Source organism: Macrobrachium nipponense, chromosome 15 (assembly GCF_015104395.2).
Source record: "Macrobrachium nipponense isolate FS-2020 chromosome 15, ASM1510439v2, whole genome shotgun sequence".
Lineage (NCBI taxonomy): Eukaryota > Metazoa > Arthropoda > Malacostraca > Decapoda > Palaemonidae > Macrobrachium > Macrobrachium nipponense.
The window spans coordinates 37,946,986-37,972,181 of NC_087208.1; the positions used below are offsets into that span (position 1 = coordinate 37,946,986).

The following is a 25,196-nucleotide window of genomic DNA, read 5'->3' on the forward strand; positions in this document are numbered from 1 at the left end:
AGACCTAACCCTTAACTATTGGTGAAACATCAGAGAACAATTAAATACTAGTCCCACAAAAAGGTCCGAAGTTCGATTCTCGGCTCGGCCAACGTGGAACCAGAGGAATCTATTTCTGGTGATAGAAATTAATTTCTCGATAAAATGTGGTTCGGATCCCACAATAAGTTGTAGGTCCCGCTGCTAGGTAACCAATTGGTTCCTAGTCACGTAAAAATATCTAATCCTTCGGGTCAGCCCTAGGAGAGCTGTTAATCAGCTCAGTGGTCTGGTAAAGCTAAGATATACTTAAATTAACCCACAAAAGCAATATCATAGTAAGTACCTACCTATTACCAAGATTGTTAAGAGCTCACGTCGAATTCAGTGTTGGTTCGAAGGGTTAGTTATTAATATTTTATGAGAATTTGCTAAATATTCTTCTTAAAACTTCTTAAAAAGGTAATAAGTTTGATAACAGAAAATAGTGAGTATTCCAACAAAAAGCTAACTCAAGGATTTGTTTCCAACACTTAACTGAGATTGTTGGTTGAAAAATGGTCAATTATTCAAGATATGTTTTAAGTGTTGTTCTGCATCGACACATTGGGTCATTGGATTCTTAACCAAATAATCATGGGTCTCTGACTACCACCTCAAGACAATAAACAATTTTATGTACTAGTGGAAATGGCACAAGACCAAGCTAGTCCACCTGGATTAAGAAAACTTAAGTGTACAGGATAAAAAAAAAAAAAAATAAAAAAAATAAAAAAATCCACTTATCTGTAGTCTGCTCCGCTATGGTTTTCAGCAGCCAGATGTACGACAAGGTTAGAAACATTGGATTGTATCTACTTTAGAAATATCTGTTATTTTTCGGGGTAATTTGGTTGCAAAAAAGGGGTAATAAACATTTTGAAATAACAAAAGTAAAGTTGAACTAAATAATGAGTAACGTAAACAATTAAGGGAATATAACTTTGCAGTGTCGTCGTCTGCTTCTCGTAACTGTGTTTGTGGAGTGCGCGCTTAGGAACCAGGAACAGCAACGTGGTTCAAGTGCAATGTGGAGTGAATTAAGACCAAAACGTGTATAATAACAATCAAATAAGCACTGTGGAGTTTCAGTTGTGATGGCAGTAAGGATAAAACCACCAATTACAAGGTAAAAATGAATCCAATTCAAACCATGACCCCGGGAATAAGTTTCATACTTTCACTAATATAGGCAACACAATGTTTTATTGTGCAGATTACAACTGCAATCTTGAGTAAGATCAATAAACGTTACATATATACGCTAACATTGTTCAAATGAGTGCTGGGAAGGCTGGGAAAGATGGTGTCCATCCGTGACCAGACCCGACCAGTCCAGCCACACGATAGCCGCCATATTGGATTTCAAAACTGCCTTGAAAACATATTTTATGAAGTGTCACATGCTTATTTTAGTTCGTATGGGGCTTTCATATATCACATTATGTTGACGAAACTTCAATCTTTTGAATGGTGTGCTTAGAGTTGTAATTGTACTCTTGCTTAGCCAATTAAATATCGAGTGAATAAGACCCGGCCAGCGTGATGATGGTGGATCGTCCGTGACTGTTTACTGTGACCACCTTCCAGAATATCTGAAATTACGGCCATAATTTGAGATTTGGGACGACAAATCTTACTTCGAGAGGAAAGTAGTCTCGCAGCGTTGTTTCGGCGGACGATGGCTCTTGACTAAAGTCTATCTTTCTGTGGTTACAGCCTACAGGACGTGTCAGAAAGTACTTTTTCGGGAAGGTGGTTGCGCTACGGTAGAGACCACGTGGCCAGTCGGTATTTTACCCGTGTAATTTTTTCATTCAAAACTCTTGAAAATGAGGCTGGAAATGAATATCTTACACACGGAGTAAATTAAGAAAGCAGTCAAACTGATCTGTAGGTAATAAATATAAAACTGCAATATATATTAAATAAATAAAAACAATTACCGTCACCTACACAGGTTATGACAGACGCCATTAGGCCCTTAAACCAAAGTCTAATCCATTTCTGGCTCCAATACAGTTATTTGCAGGTTAAAATCAAATATAGAAACAACTTACTATTCATCAGGGGCAGTTTTCCTTGGGTCATGACGAAGACTTCCATGAAACTGGCGGGATGATGTTAATTAAATTATCGCTTCAAAAATGGCGTTCCCGCAGCTGTCTGGAACATCTTGGCAGGGAAGAGCACCGGCTGACAGACAGTGTCGCCCCGTCCCGGTCACGTGACCCACGTTCCAGTAATGTCCTGTCATATTCTAAACTATTTTTAGACCACTTGAGGACATTTTTAAACTATTGATTACTAATCCGATGGTATGCTAATTTTCAACACACACCATAGGTAATGTATATCGCAATATATGCCATGGCTTCGATAGGATAGTTGGGTTAAAGAAAGAGACTTTAACTGAAAACCCCTTCCTTCCTTCGTTCAGGTTAGCTGGATATCATCTCAATATAACCAAAATAGTGAAATGGGCCATATTTTGACATTGGATTCAATCAAAATAAATATTTACATATTTTCAGCAACAACCAAATTATATTTGACCGAGAAGACTTTGGAAAACAGTTATTCTGAAGGGGAAGAAAAAACTAAAAACAAAACCACAGCATTCGAAGAACGTCGCTTAAAAATGATAGGGGGAAATTAAACTCTCTTAAAATGTTCTATTTTTTTGTGTTATACGAAAATTCATAAGCATAATCTGAACATATCAGTTATCTAATGTATTCAGCTCTTTCTAATACTTTCGTACGCACTTTTAGGCTTGTTTTCTTTTGGTAAATCTACTATCACCTATTAATGTAGTAGTAAACTTACAAAAATTAACATAGCTTTATATAAATAGGGCACCGAGCTGACTGAGTCAGAGTAGATAGCATAGATATCTGTAGTAAATTTCGTTGGACGAGGTAACCGCCAACTCATTGTAAATGATATACAATGATATAAAACCAGGAGACATGTGAAATTTTTATCTGCTTAACTATACTTTCACAATGACTCAATATTTAGCTTACAGCTTAGCAACAGCGTAAAATGAAGACACGATCTTTTAGGAATTAAGTGACTTGGAAGGCTTACTGTGCAAATTAATATGCAGGCGAAATTATTTATACCGAGATAGATTAAATCTAGAATGTACTAAAATGTTTTTATTACTCCGAAAACAAAAATAAATTCACGTCTTTGAACGGTTTCTCTGTTTATGGTTACATTCTTCTACTAATTGTCGCTAGTTTTCAATAATTCTGTTATGGTTTTCGTATAACAAATTACTTGTACAATATTTCATTAAATATTACTGAAAATATCAGTATTACCACATTTTACTAAAATATGAGCATTCACATACAAGGTACAGCAAAGTTGAGCAACACATATAGGTCTAGTCCATACCTGGGTTGGAGGCTACTATTTTTTTTTTTTTTTTTTAGGATATACTATCAAAAGATTTGATAGCTGAGAACTACAGAATGACATCATCTGGAGCCACTCCTCAGAGGGAAAAGGGGTAGGCCTAATAAGGATACACTCTGGACACTGTTAATAAAGTGACCCATTACAGTGGCTCAACTTCTAGTGTTTATCTAATGACAGCTGCCTATCACTGTATCTAAATGGCACAGAATATCGATATAAAAGGACTTATTATTCATTAAGCTACACATTAACATGTGTATCCATGAGCTATTTGCAAGCACTCAGGGTAACCACCACACAATTTTGATAGCATGTTTTCATTGGAATTTTTTTCTCTGAAATTTCATCCGTCGTGGTCTTTAAATCAGTTTTTTTTATATAAATATTGATAGTTTATTCATATAGCAGATTCGACGTAGGTCCTGGAAAGTGCTTATGATTTATGCATGGTAACCATTTTTGTTTTCAGTTTTTCGTAGTATGCACTGGACAAAAAAATCTTATATTCAGTTGTGTATGGAACCATATTTTAAAAATTACGGTTGCTTATCTTTGTTTATCTTTAATTTTCCTTGAATTTTACTGTATTTCATTCCACTTGAGTTCCTTATTCGTTTTCCTTATGCTGGCATAAGGCCAGCCGCCTGCTCAGTCTACGACATTCGTTCTATATAGGCTCATTGTTCCGCCAGCATAAAACGCCTGCGTATAGGGACTACAATTATTTGCTGAGGAATGAATAAAACAGTACTACTTCAGTATTACAATATATATTTTGAGATTATATAAGTCACACAGGTATATGTACACAAAAAAGATACTTGCCTAGGGTTTGTGAATACAACTGTCGAATATATTTACGTACATCATATAAATTCGTCATAACATGACAGTGTTGGTAGTATACCTCTCTGATTGTCCAGTGTTCATTTTAGTCTAATATACACGTAACATCTTCCGATAAAGATTACAAAGAGTATTCAAGCATGGATTTATAAAACAACATTGACACTAAGTAACGCCATCTTTCGGTAAATGACATATATATATATATATATATATATATATATATATATATATATATATATATAACACATGCCTCCCCTGGGGACAGTTATCGCCATAAGAAATTGGTACTGTATGAGGAAGATAGTACTACCATTTCGACTGAACGTAGGTCTAAGTTCGTGGCCGACAGTTGAACGTTCTTCACGATGTGTGTGCGCGTGTGAAAAAGAAAGAGAGACTCTCCATATATTACGAAAATAATGCTCGAGAGTAAAATAAGGAATAGTAAAAGTGTCGTGAATCCTAGAATTTCAATGTGGAATACACACTTCATTAGCTCACGCAATTAGCACTTTCACATGAATAAGCATGAGAATACAGTCTGTGTTGGACAAAAATGATAGGCCTATTCTCATCTCAGTATCTGTTTAAGTTCCAGATTCACCACAAATCTGGATTTATTCACTTCTTGCAGATTCACAACCAGTAACCCAAACGTTACAAACAACATACGCGTACGTATACAACTCATCAATGCTTAGTTTAATGTACTCGCGTGTGCCAGTGAGACAGGCTTACAGTAATATCACAGCAACAACTTGAACTAAGACTAGTTGTAATTTCGTTGAGTTACTTGTTGTGTAATATTTTTCTCATAAAGACAGTTAATAGACTATACAGAACACGCTTATTTCAATCTCTGAAATAGCACAGCACACTCGCTACACGAACACAGGCAAAACATTTTGTAATATATATTTAATTTCAGTTTTACTCGAACGGTATTCCAGATAAACGAAGTCACATTAAATTGTCTGTAAGAATGCAGAAGTCGCATTAAATCTGGTCAAGAACAACGCCAAAGAAAACAGAATTTACCGTTAATGTTTTCATCATAATTCGGGACCAGAGTCGGCATATCGACAATGTTAACGAGGCGATTGAAAAAGTTCGACCGGCGAAACTTTTTTTCTTTATTGTAACCGTTATGAAATCTTGTTATTTGATTAAATGAAAACACATTTGCACTTTTATAAATACGGGAATATATTGCCGTTGTTATAATACTTGTTCTGAATTGCTAAATGGGAAATTAAAACGACACTGACATAATTGCGTAGAGTACAACCCGGAAAGATGCATTCATGAGCGTACTGTCTTTGAGTAAATGGTAACTCGTGAATGTGCTTTGTTTACAATTCTGCAATTTGAAGAAATTTTACTTTAAAGAGGTGTTTTTGATGTCTTCAGGTCGTAGGAGGTACGTAAAATGTGAAATTTTTTTAATATAAAATGTTAAAGCTGAGCTAGAAAGTAACAAAATTAGCAAAAGTGGCGTTAGAAAACAATGAGGTAACATTGTGAAGGCAGTGACTTGGCCTACCCTTACAACGTTTTGTTTGGACACTTGAGTATTACCTATTTATGGCCATCTTAATAGGACTTGGCCTTTTCAAGGAATACATGACGTTAATAAACCGGAATGGCAGGTTTTTTTTTATAATGAGGTATATGTAATGATCTTTATGTTAAGCAAAATTGCCGTTTTAGGTCACGTTTCTGGCCTGTATGGACATCGTTTGTGCTCTATGCATGTGGTGTGTGTGTGTGTGCGTGCGTGTGTATGTGTATTTTATCGACTGTAAGTTTCTGATCATAGCGTCAGTTCACGTCAAAGTATTACTTTGTTCGTTAAACAAATCATAGAGCAATACGTAAAAATGTGTTTGAAGTCCGCTACTAATGCAGTTCATTTTGTGCAAGACAAACGTAGACCATTTTCATCCTACTGGTTTGCAATGAATAAAAATGGTTGCAAAGTCGGAGAGATCCGGAAAAAATGTTACATTCATCAGTGGCTTCAGATAAAAAAAAAAAACATGACATTCTATATAGAAATTTGTGTCATTAATAAACAGCTCAAGGATATGCTGGCCGTTGAATTTATATTGATTTTTTAAAACTGTTTTTGCATTTGATGTTCATTGTTGGAATCGTATACACCATGATTATTTTGGGAGCCACAAGTTAAACTAATAATGTGATCTGTGGATGTCAAATTGTATTTTAAAAGGGCACCAGATTGTAGTACAAACCGCCACTCATAAAGTTAGGGAATTGCCAAGAAGTATGTTATTTTGTAACGAATTCACATAAGTAAATGCAGGTTTCGTTTACTATCATGATTCTAAAAGGTATTAATTTACTTGAGTGATTTGTATGATGGAAAGGCTTACCACTGTAATCCTAGTAGGGTGACACTGGGGGGGGGGGGGGTGGGGGGGCTGTTGGGGTCCGGGGTTGGCATGCGATGAACTAATTATACTCTGTTTTTTGTTTTTTTTTTCCATCTGTCCACCCGCCTGTGGTGTTTGCGTATGGTAACACTGCGTCCCGGGCTTTAGATAGTTACGCTATGTGTAAGTTTTAGCTAAATAAAAGGATATCTGGGTACATTTGCAACTGAAAAGTGTTTTAGTAATTTACTGTATGCGAATTACACCGTTAATATTCGAAATAGGATATTGTTATTATTGTTGAATGTAAGCTGAATGTAACTATCTAAAGCCCGGGACGCAGTGTTACCATAAGCAAGCACTGTAGGCGGGTGGACAGATGGGGAAAAAAAAACGAGTATAGGCCTAACCTGTTTTGGCCTGGCCAGTAGCAGCAATCCCAGGAATTGGTGATATATATTTCATAAGATAAGACTTACGGAATACCTCTCTCTCTCTGAAATAAAATGACAGACCTGTTATAGAGATAATCATTGCCATTTTTGAAGGTCCTCGGTTCGCTGTCTAAAATCCGCACTGGGTGTTCCTTTAAATAATTTAGATATTGGAGTATATACGTTCGTCTGAGAGAGAGAAGGGCGGGGGTGGGGGGAGACCAGGGATGGTAGTTGAAAGGGGGTGTCGATTAGAAGGGGGGAGGGAAGGGGACGGTTGCCTGGGGGGCTGCTCCATCCAAAGAGGTAGCAAAGTTTAAGAGAAGTGTTTGGCCAAAAGTGTTTTCGGATCAATAGCACTGTTATGCGTTGCAGATTCGGACCGCTGGCATTTAACAGTCGGTTGCGAAACCCTCGAACCTTAGCTTGGTTTTCAAATTACATGTGCACCGCGTACGAGATTCAATAGTCACAGATAATATGTTTCAGCAAAAAGCTAAACTTTGAATCACACTCCTGCAACAATTCGCTATCACTGGGCAGTAGAGACGAATGTGCATCACTCTTAGGTTCGAATTCCGTCAATAATCCATTTTTATTATATTTTTGCTCTCGGCGTAACCTGCTACCTCTTGCATATTTGACTACCGATAGTCAATGAACGCGCCTGGACCGTGGCGATAGCCCGATATTTAAATGATAACCTCTTATTTAAGAAGGGTTCTTATACTACTGCTGACGATCGGAGAAAGATGTGGTTTTCACACGGGCGGAAAGATGCTGAAATAAACGGAGTCATTCAGTTACCCTGTGCTGACGTCATTTAGGGTTCCACGCCTATACTCTGGCAACGATATACCGCCATAGTCTCAATTTCATGTTTAAAATGCACTCGTTCGGTGTAAGACGTTTTCTCATTCAAAATAGGTTTTGTGTTTCGTACGCGAATGTTTTAAATGTTTGTGGGTCACCTTCTGTCGACCACTGCGAAGACTTGAGTCTAGATCATTCTGGAAAGCGTCGATTCATTTGACTTATGGCCGTAGATTGAAACGTGTTTAGGTACACGCGTGGCGAATGTGCGTTTAGATGAACTCCCTGTGCAACATTGCCCACATATAGTAGTAGTACACGTTCAAAGAAGGCTTATCAGCATCTCATCACACGGTCAAACATGCTGTTCAACACGTTCATCAAACCTCCAACACAACATGCTAGAGGAGCTTTTACACGTTCAAAAACCAGACAGACAAATTAAGTCGGCACGAAGAGGAGGAGGAGCAACATGTATCTTACCCAAGACGAGGTGGCCATTTAGAATCTTCATAAAATATTATGTTGCAATCCAGATTTGTATGAGTTTGCAAATTATTTTAATAAGAAGTCAGGAAACATTTCAAATCCTTATACCAAAGTGACCATAAAGCTGATTAACATCATCTACCCAATGCCAAAAAATAAATAAATGCTCAAAAAATAAATAATTATATAAATAAATAAATAATAAATACATAAATGAATAATGAAAAAATAAATATATAACAAAAATAAATAATTAAAACAATTAATAACAATTAAGTAAATAATAAGGTAAAATACATAATTAGACAGATTTATAAATAGATAGGTTGATAGATAGATATATAGATAGATACATAACAACAATAAAACCATACAACTCCCTCTTCATCAACACAATCCAAATTGGATGTACTTTCTCTTGGCAACTCTTGGACACGATTGAACATCAAGTCTTCAAAATACCAGAGAGTGTGTGTGTGTGTATATGTCACCAGGTGATTTGCCAGACTTCTTGGAGCTTTCATGTTTTCGTAGTTCTCTTCTGAAGGAACTACAAAGACATTTGATTTATTTGGTCCCATCCTGCCTTGTGCACCGAGGGTCAAATTCTCTTAATTTTGCATGTAATTCCTCTATACCCATTTTCTTAAATTCTTATTAGAATAATCATTAGATTTTACCTTCCACAGTGCTTGGTGTTTCTTATATATTTCTATGAAATCAACCATAATTTCTCTTTGTCTTTAACGGCGCACACATCACTCATGTTGTAATGTTACTTGGAAATAGCAAAGTCTCTTAGTCAGTGAAGGAATGCTACAGATGCTACACCTTTTTGTCAGTGAAGGAACTGCTTACAGACGCTACCACCTCGAAATTTGAATAAGTATGACGTTTGGAGACTGATACTTGTTCAGACGTTCAGACTAACACGAACCAGCAAGCTCCGCCACGAAAGTCAAGACCAGAACAGACATGTTTACCCCGTTCACACGTTCAAACATACTCTCAAACATCATGTTGTCAAACGTGTTCATGAACATAGTTGACCGTGTGAAACACCCTTCACACACAGACACACTGAGCAATTCACCTAGCTGTCAGACACATGTTTTACAAAACTGCAGAATTATTCGCTCTGATTCATCTTTTTTGCTCCATACAGTTCGCTACCATAGATTCGCACCTTCACATCGCTTCTGTATCGGATCTGCCTTAAACTTTTTATAGGTTCGTGTATACATACCACGTGCAACTTTTTTCCATGTACTTTTCAAACTTGTCACGTAACTGTTTCATAACAAAACCTCCCCCCCCCCCCCCTCCCCACACATACGTACACATCACCCTTTCTGTCATGTCATACTTTTTCAGGTAAAATCACATCATGCGTATTTCTGATCTAGTGCTAATGTTTATTATTTCCTTTCCCCTCATCCAGAAATACGTCACAAGCCTTGGTCTGCGTCTTAATCATACCGGCGCCATAGTACTACATCATTTGTAATCCCATCAGCTCCATTCTTCATTTTTTTAATTGTCCTTTCATACGTCCTTAATTGCTACTTTCACAAGTTTTATCAACCTTGCAAGACTATAAATCCCTTATCATTCTACCTACTGTCTTTATTACTTCTTCCTACCATTTTGTGCCCACAAACACTCTCTTCTCAGACGTTCTCACTTCCCTCTTATCCAACCATTGCGTCGTGATGACATTTACTGATACTTTTCAGCGGTTCACCTCCAACTCGATTCTGTTTAAACTTTTGCTTTGACCAAATAATGATCAGATGCATCTCCATCCACTTGTCCATCATCTTTCATTTCCATTTACTCTGAACTTACACAGTTTCCTCAAGGCTATTTCTGTTCTTATATGCTCCAGGAAAACCGTAACTTTCTGTCAGTTACACCTGCAGTCTTCTAGCCTATTACAGGCACTTCTCAAGGTTCTCTATACCCAGCCAAAGACATTCCTATTCAAGAAAAGTCTCTCTCACCCTTAATTTTTTTATATTTTTATTTTTTAGACCACGTTCACTCTCCTTTACATCTTACTCTTTCACTCATCATCCTGTAATTACATACATTAAATATTATATGTATAGGACCACATTCACTCTCCTTTACAAACCTTACATCCTATTCTTTCACTCATATAAAACATTTAAAAGTAAAAAAGATATACATAAAATCCTTGGAATAGAACAAGGAAGTGTGTACTGAAATGTGCAATAATAAAATTAGTTAAAAATCATTTCAAGTTCCTTAAACTGCTGTGGCAAATGCACATAAGGAGTCATTCAAGATTCAGTTTATGGATGGCAACTGGATTTATGTGTCAATTCAGTCTCGCTCATATTTGAGAAAACAAAATTATTGTAGTGTGTATCTTGGTTCATCTTGAGAAGTATGTTTCAGCGTTTTGCTCATGTCCAGAGAAAGTGGACCTGCCTATAGCACACTTGGATGAGACGTAGGTGTTAAAAATTTTGATAAATTAAAGCAAATAAGATGCATGATGGATACACAGGACGAAATGATTCTCACGGTTGTGTTTTCTCATCTCTAGACGCAAGGAGCTTTGTCGAAGTATGGGATAGACTAATACTGGGCGTTACTGGCTTTTTACTTAAGGTGGGGAACGGCTGCAATGTTTGCTGCTTCTACGTGTCGGGTATAAATGGACGATTTTAATTAAGGCACTATTTAGTGTTGTCTTCTGATTTTCCTACTGTTATGCTATGGCCCCCATGCTATGCTCTGATACTTGTGATAGTATCATGACCCAGAACGCTCTGTCGTAATATAGTATTTAACTCATGTAGCCATGATTTCTGCTATATACGTTTTTCTTGTTTTGCCTGTGAGGCAGTCACGAAGTATTAGGAGTTAGTGCATGCAATTTCCGGTCAGTCTTAAGTGAGTGTTGTGAAGTCGAGATCAAAATCATGGTAAAATCTACCTACATACTTTTTGTACCTTCAAAAGGAACGGAGTTTAAGGTCATTTTCTTAACGTCTTTCTACCAACTTCTCAGTGGTGTTTTCAAGTTATTACTCTACATTTTGGCAGTAATGTACCAGGCAGTCAATTAAAAAATGGGGTACTACGCCATTATCACAAAACTGCAAAAACTTATCCCCCAAGGCAGAGACATCCAGCAGAACTTCATCGAGACTCGAAATGCAGTGTTACCAATGCTTGACAAGTCCTATAGGCCTAGGGTATAGGTTTGTTTCCATCCAGGACCCGCTAAGAGCGGATCCCGGTTTTTATCGTGATACATAATTGAAGATATTATTACAAAAGTGGCTACGTTCCTGACATTGATTGATGGGTTTTTTGACTTGTGCACTGGTTGTAAACTCTACCGTCTGACTTATTATTTTTTTTTATATATCCCTTAGCATTAGACATTGTTAAGAATCCAAACAAACGTGCGAACGAACTAGTTAAGTGTTATTGTTTTCATTGTTATTGCTGCTGTTATCGTTGTTGTTATTGTTATTATTGTAATTGTTATTGTAGTTATTGTTACTACTGTTGGCGGGCGTGACGTCCTCTTCCTCGTCCTCGCCTTCCCACTCCTCCAGAGCCCCTGGGATGCTGGGCTTCCTGGGCACTTCGTCGGGCAGGGGCAGAGAGCGAGTGCTGATGGAGGTCGTGGGACGCGAGAGGGTCGAGCGGCCCGTGCAGGGCCGCGTCACCTCCCCGACGCCGATCTCGAGCAGGTCGTCGTTCCTCAACTCCACCTCCGGAGGCGTCTGCGTGAGCGTCGGGGGCAGCACCGTGTACCTCGGGGGCGAATGGGGGGTAGAGGGACACTCTGAGGAGGAGGAGGTACTCGCCGTCGAGGGACTCGAGAAGAAGGACGAGGAGTAGTCGGAGTGAGAGCCGCTGCCCGTCGGGGAGGGTATGGCGCCCCGGGTGCTGTAGGGCTCGTCGCGGAGCGGGGACGGGTGGAGGTAGCGGACGTTCTCCGAATTGGTGGTGCGGGGGTAGGGGTCGATGGGCGGCAGGCTCTCGCTGCTGATGGTGAAGAGGCCGGAGGACGCCGCCGACGGCGGCGACGAAGAGGCGGGCGGCGCCGAAGGGAAGGAAGCTACCGGGGGAGGCCGCATGGGCGGGGATAAGGACTGCGAGGAGTCCCTCCTGACCCGCGACCGCCCCAGGAGGCTCTGTATTTTGCTGAAGGGTCCTCCTCCGTCTTCCCCTTCATCGACTTCGTCAGGCTCGGTGCCGACTTGCGACTCCCGTATCTTCTGGTCCAGGACCATCTGGTAGCTGGGAGGGGGCACTGCCAACAGCTGGCTGAGGTCAGGGGCTGTTGGCACGACGCTGGTATTCCCTGCAAGAGATGAAGTGTGCAATTTTCCCTTCCGAAAAAAAGGTGTTCGTTAAGATGTCAAATGGGGTCTATTGAATTGTTTATGGTATACGATAGACTGTAGGGTAAACAACTTGACATTTGATCTAGCTAAACGATATCGTTAATTGTAGCTTTTAGATTCTGCATAAAAATGCGATTTTCTCTAAATTCTAAGTCATACACACCGAGAATTCTTCATATATAGCTGCCATAAGTACTGCGGTTAAGAAACCTCTTTCCTAATCCACGGTAACGGGTAGGTTGTTTGAAAACCAAAAAGTGGCATTGAATATTTAATACAGGGAGAAACTGCAGTTAACAAAAATTTATCAGATTATTATTTCTAGTCAAGTCTCGTAAAAAAAAAAAAATCAACTCACCTGCGGGGTAGCGTTCATCTGCTCTAGGAAACTGGCTCAGGTGAGCGATGACCTCGTTGTAAGATGGCGGATCTGCGGAGAGGTCAGAGAGGTCACGAGAGTTAGGTCATGACTATAGCAATGCGTAGTTGTGAAAGTTAGGTGGTGTGTATAATCGAGGCACTGAAATATATACTACAATCTGGGGGCAATATTTAATGAATTATGAAAATGAGTTATCTATAAGTTTCCGGTATTTGCTGTTATTTGGTTTAATTTTACAAATGACATGAGTCTTGTATTGGCTGCGAAGTCAGATTTACTCTGGATGCCTCCTTATGGGGGATATAGTGCCCTCAGTGGGACCTCACGTGGCGCACTGTAGGCGCTACTCGATGTTCTTTGCGGCGTCCCTTCGTCCCCTAACTGAAACCCCTTTCATTCCTTTTACTGTACCTCCGTTCATACTCTCATCCATCTTACTTTTCTAAACCCTCTCCTAACAATGATTTCACATTGCAAACAGCGAAGTTTTCTTCCTGTTACACTTTTCAAACCCTTTTGACGTACTTGGCCTCTGGCCTCAATCTTATAATAATAATATCCTTTATTTCAGCTCAGGGCCAAATACATGGATTGTAGAAAATACAGACAGTAACATACACAATCTTGATACATGAGACAACATGATAAAAAAATGAATAATCGGCACTTATCCACAAAATAGCTGAGGTAGCATAAAAGATAGTAATCATAATACTGGTAATAACAGTAATAATATTGGTGAGAAAAAAAAATGCATTGAGAGTTATAACAGATAGTGCACAGATTATATATCTTAAATTTCAACCAGAGACCTTAGGTGGTTACAGTAGTCAGGTCCAGAGGGCTAAATACGAAAAATTGAATGTAAAAAAACTTAATAGTATTCACAGTAATAATGAAAAAGTAAAATATCAGCAATAAATATAATAATCATGACAGAATCTGCAGATGACATCTTGCCAATACAGAGATTAAGTCCTTTAGGGGACAAAGGCCTTAATTTCCCATCTTTCCCACAATTTAAATCTTCTTGCTTCACTCATTAGGATGCTTTGTATGAGCGAGTTGCTGCTGTTTCTCACTCGGGTTACCAGACTGGACATTGTTCGCCTTACAATCATTTTTAAATTGTCCAGGTGGTTTTCTATGAACATCTGTGTGGCGGAGTGGTAGCGGGAAGTGTTTGTGAGGCGTCTCAGAATGTCTTTGCGCACAACAGTGATGCGTCTCATGGTCTCTCGGGTATAGTTCGTCCAGAGGGAACACCCTCTGGACGAACTATAGCGGTACGAGCGGAAGAGCAGCAGTGTTTCACGTCTCGGTGACAGAAGGCAAACCTCCTTACAATCATGTTGCGAGTTGCACATAGTTTACGACGCCTTTGTTTAATGTCTGCCGTATCTTTTAGGTCGTCGGTGATAATGTGACCCAAATACGGAAATTCGTTCACAAATTCCAGCCGATGATTTCCGAGGAAAATTTGTGGTTCTGGAATATGCTTCAGCGATCTCGGGAGCAGCGACATGCACTGGGTCTTGGTTTCGTTGTAAATTATATCAAAATCCTCTGCATATTGGCGGCAAGTGTCGATGAGTCGTTGGAGACCTTGCACTGATGGGGAAATCAGAACCATATCATCGGTGTAACAGAGGTTGTTTATAGTAGTTTCATTGACAGTGCATCCGATCGGGAGTGAGTTCAATTTGACATTCAAGGCATCTGTGTACGTTTGGGGAGTCGAAGGTGTACGATAATACGTTACCCCATTTGCACAGAATTGGTGTGGAGAACCAGCATTGTAAAATGCCAATTAGATATAGGGGTGTGCCTCTTTTATGCAGCTTCAGGAAGAGCTTCAGGTAGTTTACCCTGTCAAATGCTTTTCTCACATCCACAAAACAAAGGAAAACTGGAGAGGCTGATGATAGGTAGTAGTTCAGCAATTCTTTCAGTAGAAGAACCGACTCAAGTATCTTCGATGCGATCGTTGTGATTGCAATCGGCCTGTAGTTGCCGGAGTCAGCTGCATCCTTTAGCTTGTTTTTGATTAATGGTATCAAGTGAACTAAAAGTAGGGAGTCTGGAAGAAACTGGTGAATTATGCACGCATTGAATAGGGCAGCTAGCAAAATGTAAATTATCGGATGGCAGAATTTGAAAGCTTCTGCGGGAAGACCATCACAGCCGGGCGATTTATTATTATTAGGTAGGCTGTTTATGGCATCGCTGATGTTACCTGGCGTAATACGGTCAGCAAAATGAAATTGAATGTTGTCAGTAAGGAGGTTATCTACATCCCTTCGGGAATCTTGATCATTTATGCAATTCAGGATATTGTTGAAGTGATCACCCCACATACTACGCTCTGTGATAGCTTTTAAGTTCTGGGATTTAAGGACTGGATATCTTTCCAAAGACGAGGATAATTACCAGATTCTAAGTTTCTAGACATTGCATCATCCCTTAGTTGTTTTTCATTTAATCTGCAGTGCTTAAGAGCAAGTTTGAACTGCGCTCTCGCCTGTCTCATTAGTAATGCAGTGTCCTTCCCTCGGGCTACCATTTTGCCTCCACAGTAAAAACATTTCTCGTGAGTATGTATACAGATCTTTAACCAAGTCATTCCATCCAGGTATATTACGAGAATTACCTTGACGAAATCTATAGGCAGCCCTAGCCGAAGCAAGCATAGCGGAGATTATGTTCGAATAGAATTCATTCAGATCCCTCATGTGGTGGTCATTTTTACAATTTGTGTTAGTACAAAGGAAGGTGTCTGCCGGTTGAACTATCGACCGCAACCTGGTTTTCGTGGTCGCCCTAAAGTATTTGGTTTTCTGTTGGTTTTTAAAATGGCAGTTTACCGCTGGTGGGCGATCAGTTAGGGGGTTCACGGTAGGGAGGGATGGGGTACTGAATGACACCTGTAATGGGATGTGATCGTAGCCCGTTGTAAGATCGAAGCGAATATTGCAGGTCATAATAGAATCATGAAGTTGTGGAGATGTGATGCAGTGGTCTAGCCAGGAGGTTGTAATTGCGTCCGCTCTATTATGTACTTATGAATAGGAGGAGGGAGGGAGGGTTTTGACAGAGCATGATTTTGACAGAAGCGAGTAAGTTCATTATAAAATTGTTTTGTGGGGTGAGGATTAAGGTCCCCGATTATACAAATATGATCAGCAGGAGAATCGTGAATAATACTGTGTAACTCCCCAGGATCTATGCAGTAAACGATTCAAAATTATGGTTAATTTTCCCATGGCTATAAACATTAATTATTAGGATTTTAGAGTTCCCTACTGTCACTTGAAGCCCCAGCAATCTGTCACTCCTGTAGGTCATAACCTCTATCATATTGTCTAACGATTTTTGCCACAGGAAAGAAAGGCCTCCTTTCGGGCGACCGGCTATGATTTGATCTGTAACTTGCATCGATGAAGTCGAGAAGGTTCTGAAGTCTTCATGGATTGAATGTTCTGCTTGAGGCCAAAAATACTCCAAACATAGCATTTTTGACGTACTTGGCCTCTGGCCGCAATCTTATGCTCCAAAAATAGCAGCCACATATATGTATGTTGGCGGGCTGAACAAATGCGCGGAATTGTGGTTTCCCGTTCCGTGTGAACAGGTTAGAGTTATTAGAACACGGGAGGTGGCAATACAGGTTTATAGGAACTCTTACCAATGGTAGGTTGCCAGGCGATGTTTAATATATATATATATATATATTTATATATATATATATATATATATATATATATATATATAGAGAGAGAGAGAGAGTGAGAGAGAGAAAGGTTTGTAGCTATAGTATTGACATCGACTTACTGTAGTGGGTTATTCAGATCCTTTTTACATGAAGATTGGACAGGTGTCAGGCACGCGATTGACCAGCGTGTGATGGCACTCTCTCTCCTCTCTCTCTCTCTCTCTCCTCTCTCTCCTCTCTCTCTCTCGTCTCTCTCTCTCTCCTCTCTCTCTGTGCGAATGCTAGTAGTTTTAATTAAGACTTCGATTGGTGCTTCTATGAAACACACTTTTTTTAAAAGCAATGAAGATTATTTTAAACCGATGCTTCTCGTGGAGATATTAAGTAATTCAAAGATGATCTGTAATCATGATTGAAATTATTTGTTTATACGTTTTGATTTGAATAATTGTGAGCGAGTATATATTGCTTTTGATGCTGTGTAAAATCAAAATGTGGATTCAGCATAGGTCCACTTCCTTGCAAAATAACCGGAGTTGGAAATCGCCATGAATAATTCACTGCTTGGGCGAGTAGCTCCTTCTTTCAGGCACACACACACACACACACACACACACACACACAAAGCAGGAGGTAACAGCAGCAGAGCGTCCCCCCCCCCCCCCCCCCCAAACCCAAGCCGATTATCAGAATCCGATAAAAATCAGGGTCTTATGTCATTGGCTGTGACTGGTGGTGGGCCTTATTCCTTTCCTCCCTCCTACCCCCTCCTCCTCCACGGCTTCCCCCCCCCCCTCCCCTCACTCGCCACAGACGAATTTGCGGTGACCCATGAAAAGCTTGTCACGAAAGGGGGAAGGGGGGGGGGGGGTGGGGGGGTTTGGTTGTCTTTGTAGGAATATATATATCTAGTATATCTAGTATATATATATATATATATATATATATATATATATATATATATAATTCTTACTCGCTTTATACACATTCCATCAGCGTATCATCCTCAGATAAATATCGATTATCTTGTGCTTGCCTTTTCACCATTTATTCTTGATGCCACTTAAATTTTCTTTTATGCCAATGAAACTACGGAAACAGTAACTTAGATATTTTATATTATCCCATTTAATTTCCTTTCGGGTCAACATGTCTTCCCGTGAAGGTGAATTGGTAAACAATCCCTGCATTAATTCCCCACACCTTGATTTTCCGTTTTTTCCCCATTTTTTGCACACGACCAGCTACTTTTTGCGTGTAACCTTTTCTGTGATTCGATTCTCTCAGCCTACCATCATATATGAATCGAAAGCTTCCCTGTTTTCTTATTAACTCCCTGTGCTTCGTATTTGGAGGTTCCATTCACCCTTAGTGTTAAATAGAACGTCATATCCCTTGAATATTAATGTTGACAATACCACTTACTATCCAGTGTCCAGCAACGGCCGTTATCAACGTATATTTAGGATAGTTTTCGCTTGAACTTTTGGGTTAAATCGTTTTCTTTGATCTCATCGACATCCCCCAACTCCGTAGGCTAAGCTTCAGTTTCTTTTTCGATTAATTTTACATCTCCGCAAATGATTCCTGCGTTTGCACCTTGATCTGGACTTCGGGAAGTATTGAAGCGTCAGTTTTCATTATTAATTAATAAAATAAAACACATGTTTCCGCCCGGGATCGAACCGGGGACCTTGCGCGTGTGAAGCGCACGTGATAACCACTACACTACGGAAACCTTAAGATAATGGAGTCTCAAAAGTCACCAAGTCAGTCTCATGTCTTGATGCAGACGGTTCATTTAATAGTTAAGTGCAGTTAATTAGTATACTGCAAATGCCAGCGTTATATTGATGGAGATAGTATGTAAGCTTATCTAGCAGTGTCTCCATTATATATATATATATATATAATATATATATATATATATATTATATATATATATATATATATATATCTGCAGTACAGAAATCTCATTTTTCTCGCGTCCTGGCATACTTCGGAGTGCAAGTGTGTATACACACACACACACACATATATATATTATATATATATAATGGTATGTCAGTCAAGTTATGTTCAGTTTTCTATTGAATTAGCTCACGTTACATCCTGAATAAACACCGTGACACTGACCACCTCCCGAATAATTGCAGAAGCGAAGAAAATGGAGTTAAACGCAGCGTATTGGTAACGGCCCGCAAACACCATGGAAACCGACCCTTCTCCTCCCCTCCTCCTCCCCCCTCGGCCTTCGCAAGCAAGGAGTAATAGCTCTCCCATCATGGTAATTCAAGGCCAGTTGCTGTTTCAAAATATACTATTTGCTGGCATTAGCTTCACGTACGCAGTTGGTACACAAAGCGCAGGGTGTAATGATCAGATATGGCCTTTGTAAGTGTTCTTGTGTGGGTTTCAGATTGTGGGCAATATTTGCGGGTGTCTTAAGTGTGTGTGTGTGTAATATTTGTGGGTACACACATGATGTTGAATGCACCGTCCTTTAAATTAAATTATGAGGTTAGAACTGTTCTGCGTGTGGGTATTATTTGTGAGGTGTCGTAAGTGTGGGTAATATTTATGGGTGTCATAAAGTGAATATTTGTGTGTCATGATTATGGGTAATGTTTGTGGGTGTCATAAATGTGGGTAATATTTGAGGATATCGTAAGTTTGGGTAATAGTTGTGGGTGTCATAAGTGTGGGTAATGGGTAATGTTTGTGGGTGTCATAAGTGTGGGTAATATTTGTGGGTTTCATAAGAGTGGATAATATTTATGGGTGTCATAAGTGAATGATATTTGTGGGTATCATGATTATAGGTGGTATTTCTGTGTCATTATTGTGGGTAATAGTTGTGGGAGTCATAATTCTGGATAATATTTGTGGGTGTCATAAGTCAGGGTAATATTTATGGGTGTCATGTCTGGGTAATATTTGTGGGTACACACACGACATTCGAATTATATGAGAACGGAAGTAAGACAATTTGTGCCTTAAGCGTGGGAAGTAAGTCATTCAGTACCCCACTCGATATAGGTCATTCAGAGCGGACATACTGCTTCATTACTCTTTCAGTCGTCAATGCAGGCATTCATACCAAACGCTCTTGCTTGCTTGCTTGCATTGCTTTCTCGTATGTGTATTGGCCCGTGTACTTAGTATACAGCTTTTAGTGTATTCAGCCGTAGGTGAAATTTTATTCAACGTTTCAAATCGATGTGCCGTTTACATAACCTGCAATTACTTGATTAGCAGCTGAGCTTGCTCTTGTGTATGTGTGTGTATGTGTGTGTATTTGAAAGAGAGAGAGGTAGGGGGGGAGGAAGGGGGCTAGACGTATAGATTGCTATACCGCTATACTTATGCCAACTGCGCTGCTTTAGTGCAATAAAGTGTAAAAACGATTAATTTTTCATTTCAGATCGATATCTTTTTTATCATACTCTTCGACACTACGCACAATAGAACAAAGAATTCAGAAATAGAACATCATTGTCTCCTATTTCGCCAATAATATCGCCGTCGATTCGTAATGTTTGTTGTATCAACTCAGTTGCCTTGTATTATTATTAGAACACAATCGAGCCTGTTGAAGCAGTTTGCTTGAGTGGACAATTTCGGTGCCATTGAAATCCAAATTACATTCGTGGCTTTATGCTTTATAACTTCTAAAGCTATTTTCGTCTCTTGAGGACGTCCGTACACAGAAAAGAGACTTGATAGATTTAGTGTGATTGGTATGTTTGAGTCTTGGTCCATATACTTCTCTCTGCTTTGTGTATTCTGCTCTTTTATTGGCATTTTCTGTATTTCGCCTCAAAGTAATTGTCCCCTTGTCATTATTATTCGCTAGGTACTTCTGATTGGTTTGTCGTTCCGTAAATTCTTTCACTTGTCAGTCATCGTTTTCGACATTTTGCTCTCTATAGTAAAATTAAGTCTTTAACAAGACCTGCTTAATTCATGCCCTCTGTCATTGGCCATTTTTATGCATTCGCAGTTTTTGTCAAAACCGAACTTTTCTTAACTTGCTCTGTTCTAACAACAAATCGGATGGTATATGTTGTTTTAGCAGCCTGAAAGGAGTTTCTTGCAGGTTCTATTATTCTACTTTGTACTGAGCTCTTTATCCTACAGAGTGTAAATGTGATAGTTATTGGCAACTGATAAAGGAGATTCTCTGAGCAACGTTGGCGAGCCTCCGTGACAGAGCAGAGTTCCAGTTCACAAAGCTTGCTATCTGAGGACACCAGCAATACGCTTAAGTTTGTTTGATCGTGCTAGCGAGGGCGATTCTCACTCCACAGTGATTCTGTCCAGACCTGAAACCCGATTGATGTGAATCTGAAGGTATCTGTGATTTCAACAGTAGGCAAAGTTATGTGGGCAAAGGATACAGTAAGTTAGGTTTACCAACCTCATGTTTTCTGGACTGGAGAGCTTTCCCTTTTGCATTTACTGTTTAGGTCCATTGACATAGCAGGTCTCGACATTTGGTCATGAAACCTAAGTTTTGCCTATCATCTGCCACAGGGATCCATCGCAGTTGTTACTTTATTCCTTTACTAGCTTGTTTGCAGTTGTTCTTTCCATTAGAATAGACTTGAGTGCATCATCACCAATATGAATTCATGCTTCTTTATCAGCTGGAAGCAAATCAGATTGAACTTCCTAACTCGTATTCACCTTAAAAATGCTGCACTTTTCCCTGTTATACCATCAAGAGTTTGTCTTGTAAGATCAGGTTTTGTGCACCTGATGCTATGGGGAATAAATCTGGAGCAAATAAAATGATGTAGATTGGAGACGAATGATTCTCAATTTAGACAGGTTGAGTGTGCACTTACTTCCTAGCTTTAGATGCAAGATATTCCTCCATTTCGAGCAAGAACTCCTGTTCGGTTCGGTCTTGTTGCCCTCGTTAGCATGTAAAGGGGCCAACTTGCTTCAAAATCCCAAGTTTTATCAGTTCCGGGCTGTGAAGGCCATTCTGGAATGCTCTCAGGCTGAGATTCCTATCAGAGTTCAGGTGATAGAGGACTTTGCAGTCCAATCTGGATTCAATTAGTATTGGACGTATAGAGTTGAAGAATTTAAACGAACTACTTTGGGCAAGTTTTATTCATCACACATAGCAAACGAAGCCAAGTTCCCTGCAGTCTGCATCGCTACATTTTGACGAATTTCTTTGGCTAGCCCTCTGTCGAAGTATCTGCCAGGCCACGATTTTCATTCTGACAGCTGAAACACTTGACGATAAGAAGTATTGACCCCTTAAGAATCTAATCTGTTATACCCAGCGGACTTCAAATCAGTGGGAAACGTCTCTAGCTAAGATGTCCTTACAGTCGTGAATTTTCTGACGTCCTGCCGCAATATTCCGTGATAGCAGCATCAGATTTTTGCATGCTGAAGGTAGAAGTCCCACGACGATAACAAAGATGAAAGGGAGCTAATGTTTAGATAAAACATGACGTCAGTTCGGCCAAAACTTGCAAAAGGGCTTGATGCAAAGGAAGAAAACCAAGGAATGTATAAGACGAATGTATTATAGCTGGTTCACTTAAGGTAGATTCTTGGGTGAACCATATGTCTACGAGACGTTTGTTTGGCGGCCGCTGATTGGCTGGGAGCTTCCTATCTCCCGGTACCAGCCAATCAGCGGCGCCGCCAAACAAACGTCCCGTAAGCATAGGGCTCAGCCAAGAATCCACCTTAAGTGAACCAGCTATAGTAATTCAGAAGCAAGCTTTTGATTAAGAATAGGACAAATACGCATGGATAGGTTAAAACACGACTACAGTTTGACTCGGGTACAGTATTATGAATATTGGAGCATTTGGTTCTAAAACGGAATATCAATATTTGAGGGTAAACTGTTGACCTTTTCAGTTGTAATCAAGAAGAGGTTCCTTTGGCAGTCTTGTAAAGAGAGATATCAAATATTTAACTCTATTTCTTTAATCGAAAATGGAGACAGGTGGAGAACCAGGCTTTTCAAATCAATATCCAATTTGAATAACTGGTTCCAAGTGACCGTTACGAAAATTTTCCGGTTCATCGTCCTGAATTTTGAAGGTTTCTTATTTTTTATTATTGATCCTTAAAAAGGTATTGACCGGGGGAATGAAAAATTATCAGAGTTGGTCTATATATAAGATATAATTCGTCGATTGAATTATGCAATGGCAATTTAAGTCGAAGTTATTTTCTTGAATGGCTTTAAACTTTTGACATTTTCAGTTTCTCTGCATTATTTTGTGAAGATTTGGATGGCATTTCTTTCCGTTTGGCTCTTGTTACGTAATAATAATAATAATAACAATAATAATAATAATAATAATAATAATAATAATAATAATAATAATAATAATAATAATAATAATTGAACACCATATTCTTTGGAATCTTGAATTTCAAGTCAATGGCCGCTGTGGTGGGCTTGTTCCATATGAATAGGGTTCATCCTCAGAATAATAATAATAATAATAATAATAATAATAATAATAATAATAATAATAATAATAATATTAATAATTATTATTATTATTATTATTATTATTATTATTATTATTATTATTATTATTATTATTATTATTATTAGGGAAAAACTGTAATCGCGAGGGTATATATAATGTTCTAAAGGGTCCACAATAATACAAAGTGTTAAGAGTCCGTGTATAATTTTGAAGACTTTACAAAAAGCCTTCGAACCCTTCCCTGGGTTCATCTTCAGTCCAGTGGACTGAAGATGAACCCAGGGAAGGGTTCGAAAGTTTTTTTGTAAAGTCTTAAAAATTATGCACGGACTCTTAACACTTTGTATTATTGTGGACCCTTTAGAACATTATTATTATTATTATTATTATTATTATTATTATTATTATTATTTTATTATTATTATTTGCCAAAGATAAAGAGTATGTACATAGGGACTATACAGTGTATGGAATTAAATAAAAATTTAAGTTACATTCTCATGAATGCATTGCAGTGTATGCCGTTTTAAGCTGGCGCTGCCTAGTTGTAAGTGGTTATAAGTTTCTTTTATAATCGCATATAAGAGTATAGGTGCTGACCACTTACTTATACGTAACTATAGGCATTCGTGTTTGGAGGGAGTAACGAAACCTAATTCAATTTCATCCAGTATTCGCGTTACGTGACAGAATTCTCCAAAAAGGAGTTCTTTGTACTTTTGTACTTCGGTGGCAAATCGTGACATTGGCAGCTCGAATTCTACACAAGTTCTGAGTCACCCTGTTCTTGACTCTTGTGACGTCAATTCCCTTGTGAAAAATAGATTCGTGGGGCGGGGGGTGGGGGGGAGGGAGGGGGGTATACAGTGTGTGTTCTAGAACCCCTGGTTGCTGGGAGCAGCGTTTTTTGAGCGTTTATTTAATTTTTTTCTTAAGGTCAATCATATGTTCGTCCTAAGTACGAAATATTTGTATAGTTTTCTTTTCTTCAGTTTTCTTTAAAAGAAAACTGTCGAGACAGCTTTGTCTGTCCGTCTGCACTTTTTCTATCGGCCACAGATCTTGAAAACTACTTAGGCTAGAGGGCTGCAAATTGGTGTGTTCATTATCCACCATCCAATCATCTAACGCACCAAATTGCAGCCCTCTATCCTCAGTAGTTTTTATTTTATTTAGGGTTAAAGTTAACCGCGATCGTGCGTCTGGCACCGCTATCGACGCCAACAACACAGACCACCGTCGGGCCGTGGCTGGGAGTTTCATATAGCAGTAAACGCAGTACAGAAAGCTCGTTTTTTGTACGTGTTATTTTCTTAAGGTCAGTCGATGGTTTTGTTGTCTTAACTACGAAATATCAGTATAGTTTTTTTCTTCTTCCTCATGGTGTCAATGATGCTATTGTCTTAGTTGTTTATTAGGCTACAAATCTGGATTCACGGCAAAGGCTCATTTTTTGGGGGGAAGGTCCCGAAATTTTGAGAAAAGGACCATCATCGAAGACCTGGACCTGAGGAAGAAATGTCATGTCACGTCTAACCCTTTGGAGGGATAGTCTGATACACAAAAATAAAGTTGACGATAATAATACCTTTTAACAAAGAGAGAGAGAGAGAGAGAGAGAGAGAGAGAGAGAGAGAGAGAGAGAGAGAGAGAGAGGATCTTTAACTATTTTGAAATGGCTGTGTATTTTGAGGTTTGTATCTCCCTTATACGTAGATGGTCACGTCCAAGCAATCCAAGATTTCTGTATGCAATTCTTAAAAAAATTATAAATCGTTGAAGGAGATTATTT

At 39.1% G+C, this 25,196-nt stretch overlaps 1 protein-coding gene and 1 non-coding gene across 2 annotated transcripts in view; both read right to left on the reverse strand.

Annotated features, from left to right (window-relative positions):
* Positions 1–10,615: 10,615 nt before the first annotated feature.
* The window catches only part of LOC135227096 (ras guanine nucleotide exchange factor P-like), a 20,239-nt gene continuing 5,658 nt past the window's right edge, over positions 10,616–25,196 (reverse strand). Inside the window, exons 3-4 of the mRNA XM_064266948.1 lie at positions 13,187–13,258; positions 10,616–12,785 (exon numbers count right to left, since the gene is read on the reverse strand). Of these exons, the coding sequence (XP_064123018.1) occupies positions 11,890–12,714 (825 nt within the window). The 5' untranslated portion in view covers positions 12,715–12,785; positions 13,187–13,258 and the 3' untranslated portion in view covers positions 10,616–11,889. The remainder of the gene's footprint in view (positions 12,786–13,186; positions 13,259–25,196) is intronic.
* Positions 18,588–18,660, reverse strand: Trnav-cac (transfer RNA valine (anticodon CAC)). The gene has a single exon. It is a non-coding gene; the product is annotated as a tRNA-Val (tRNA).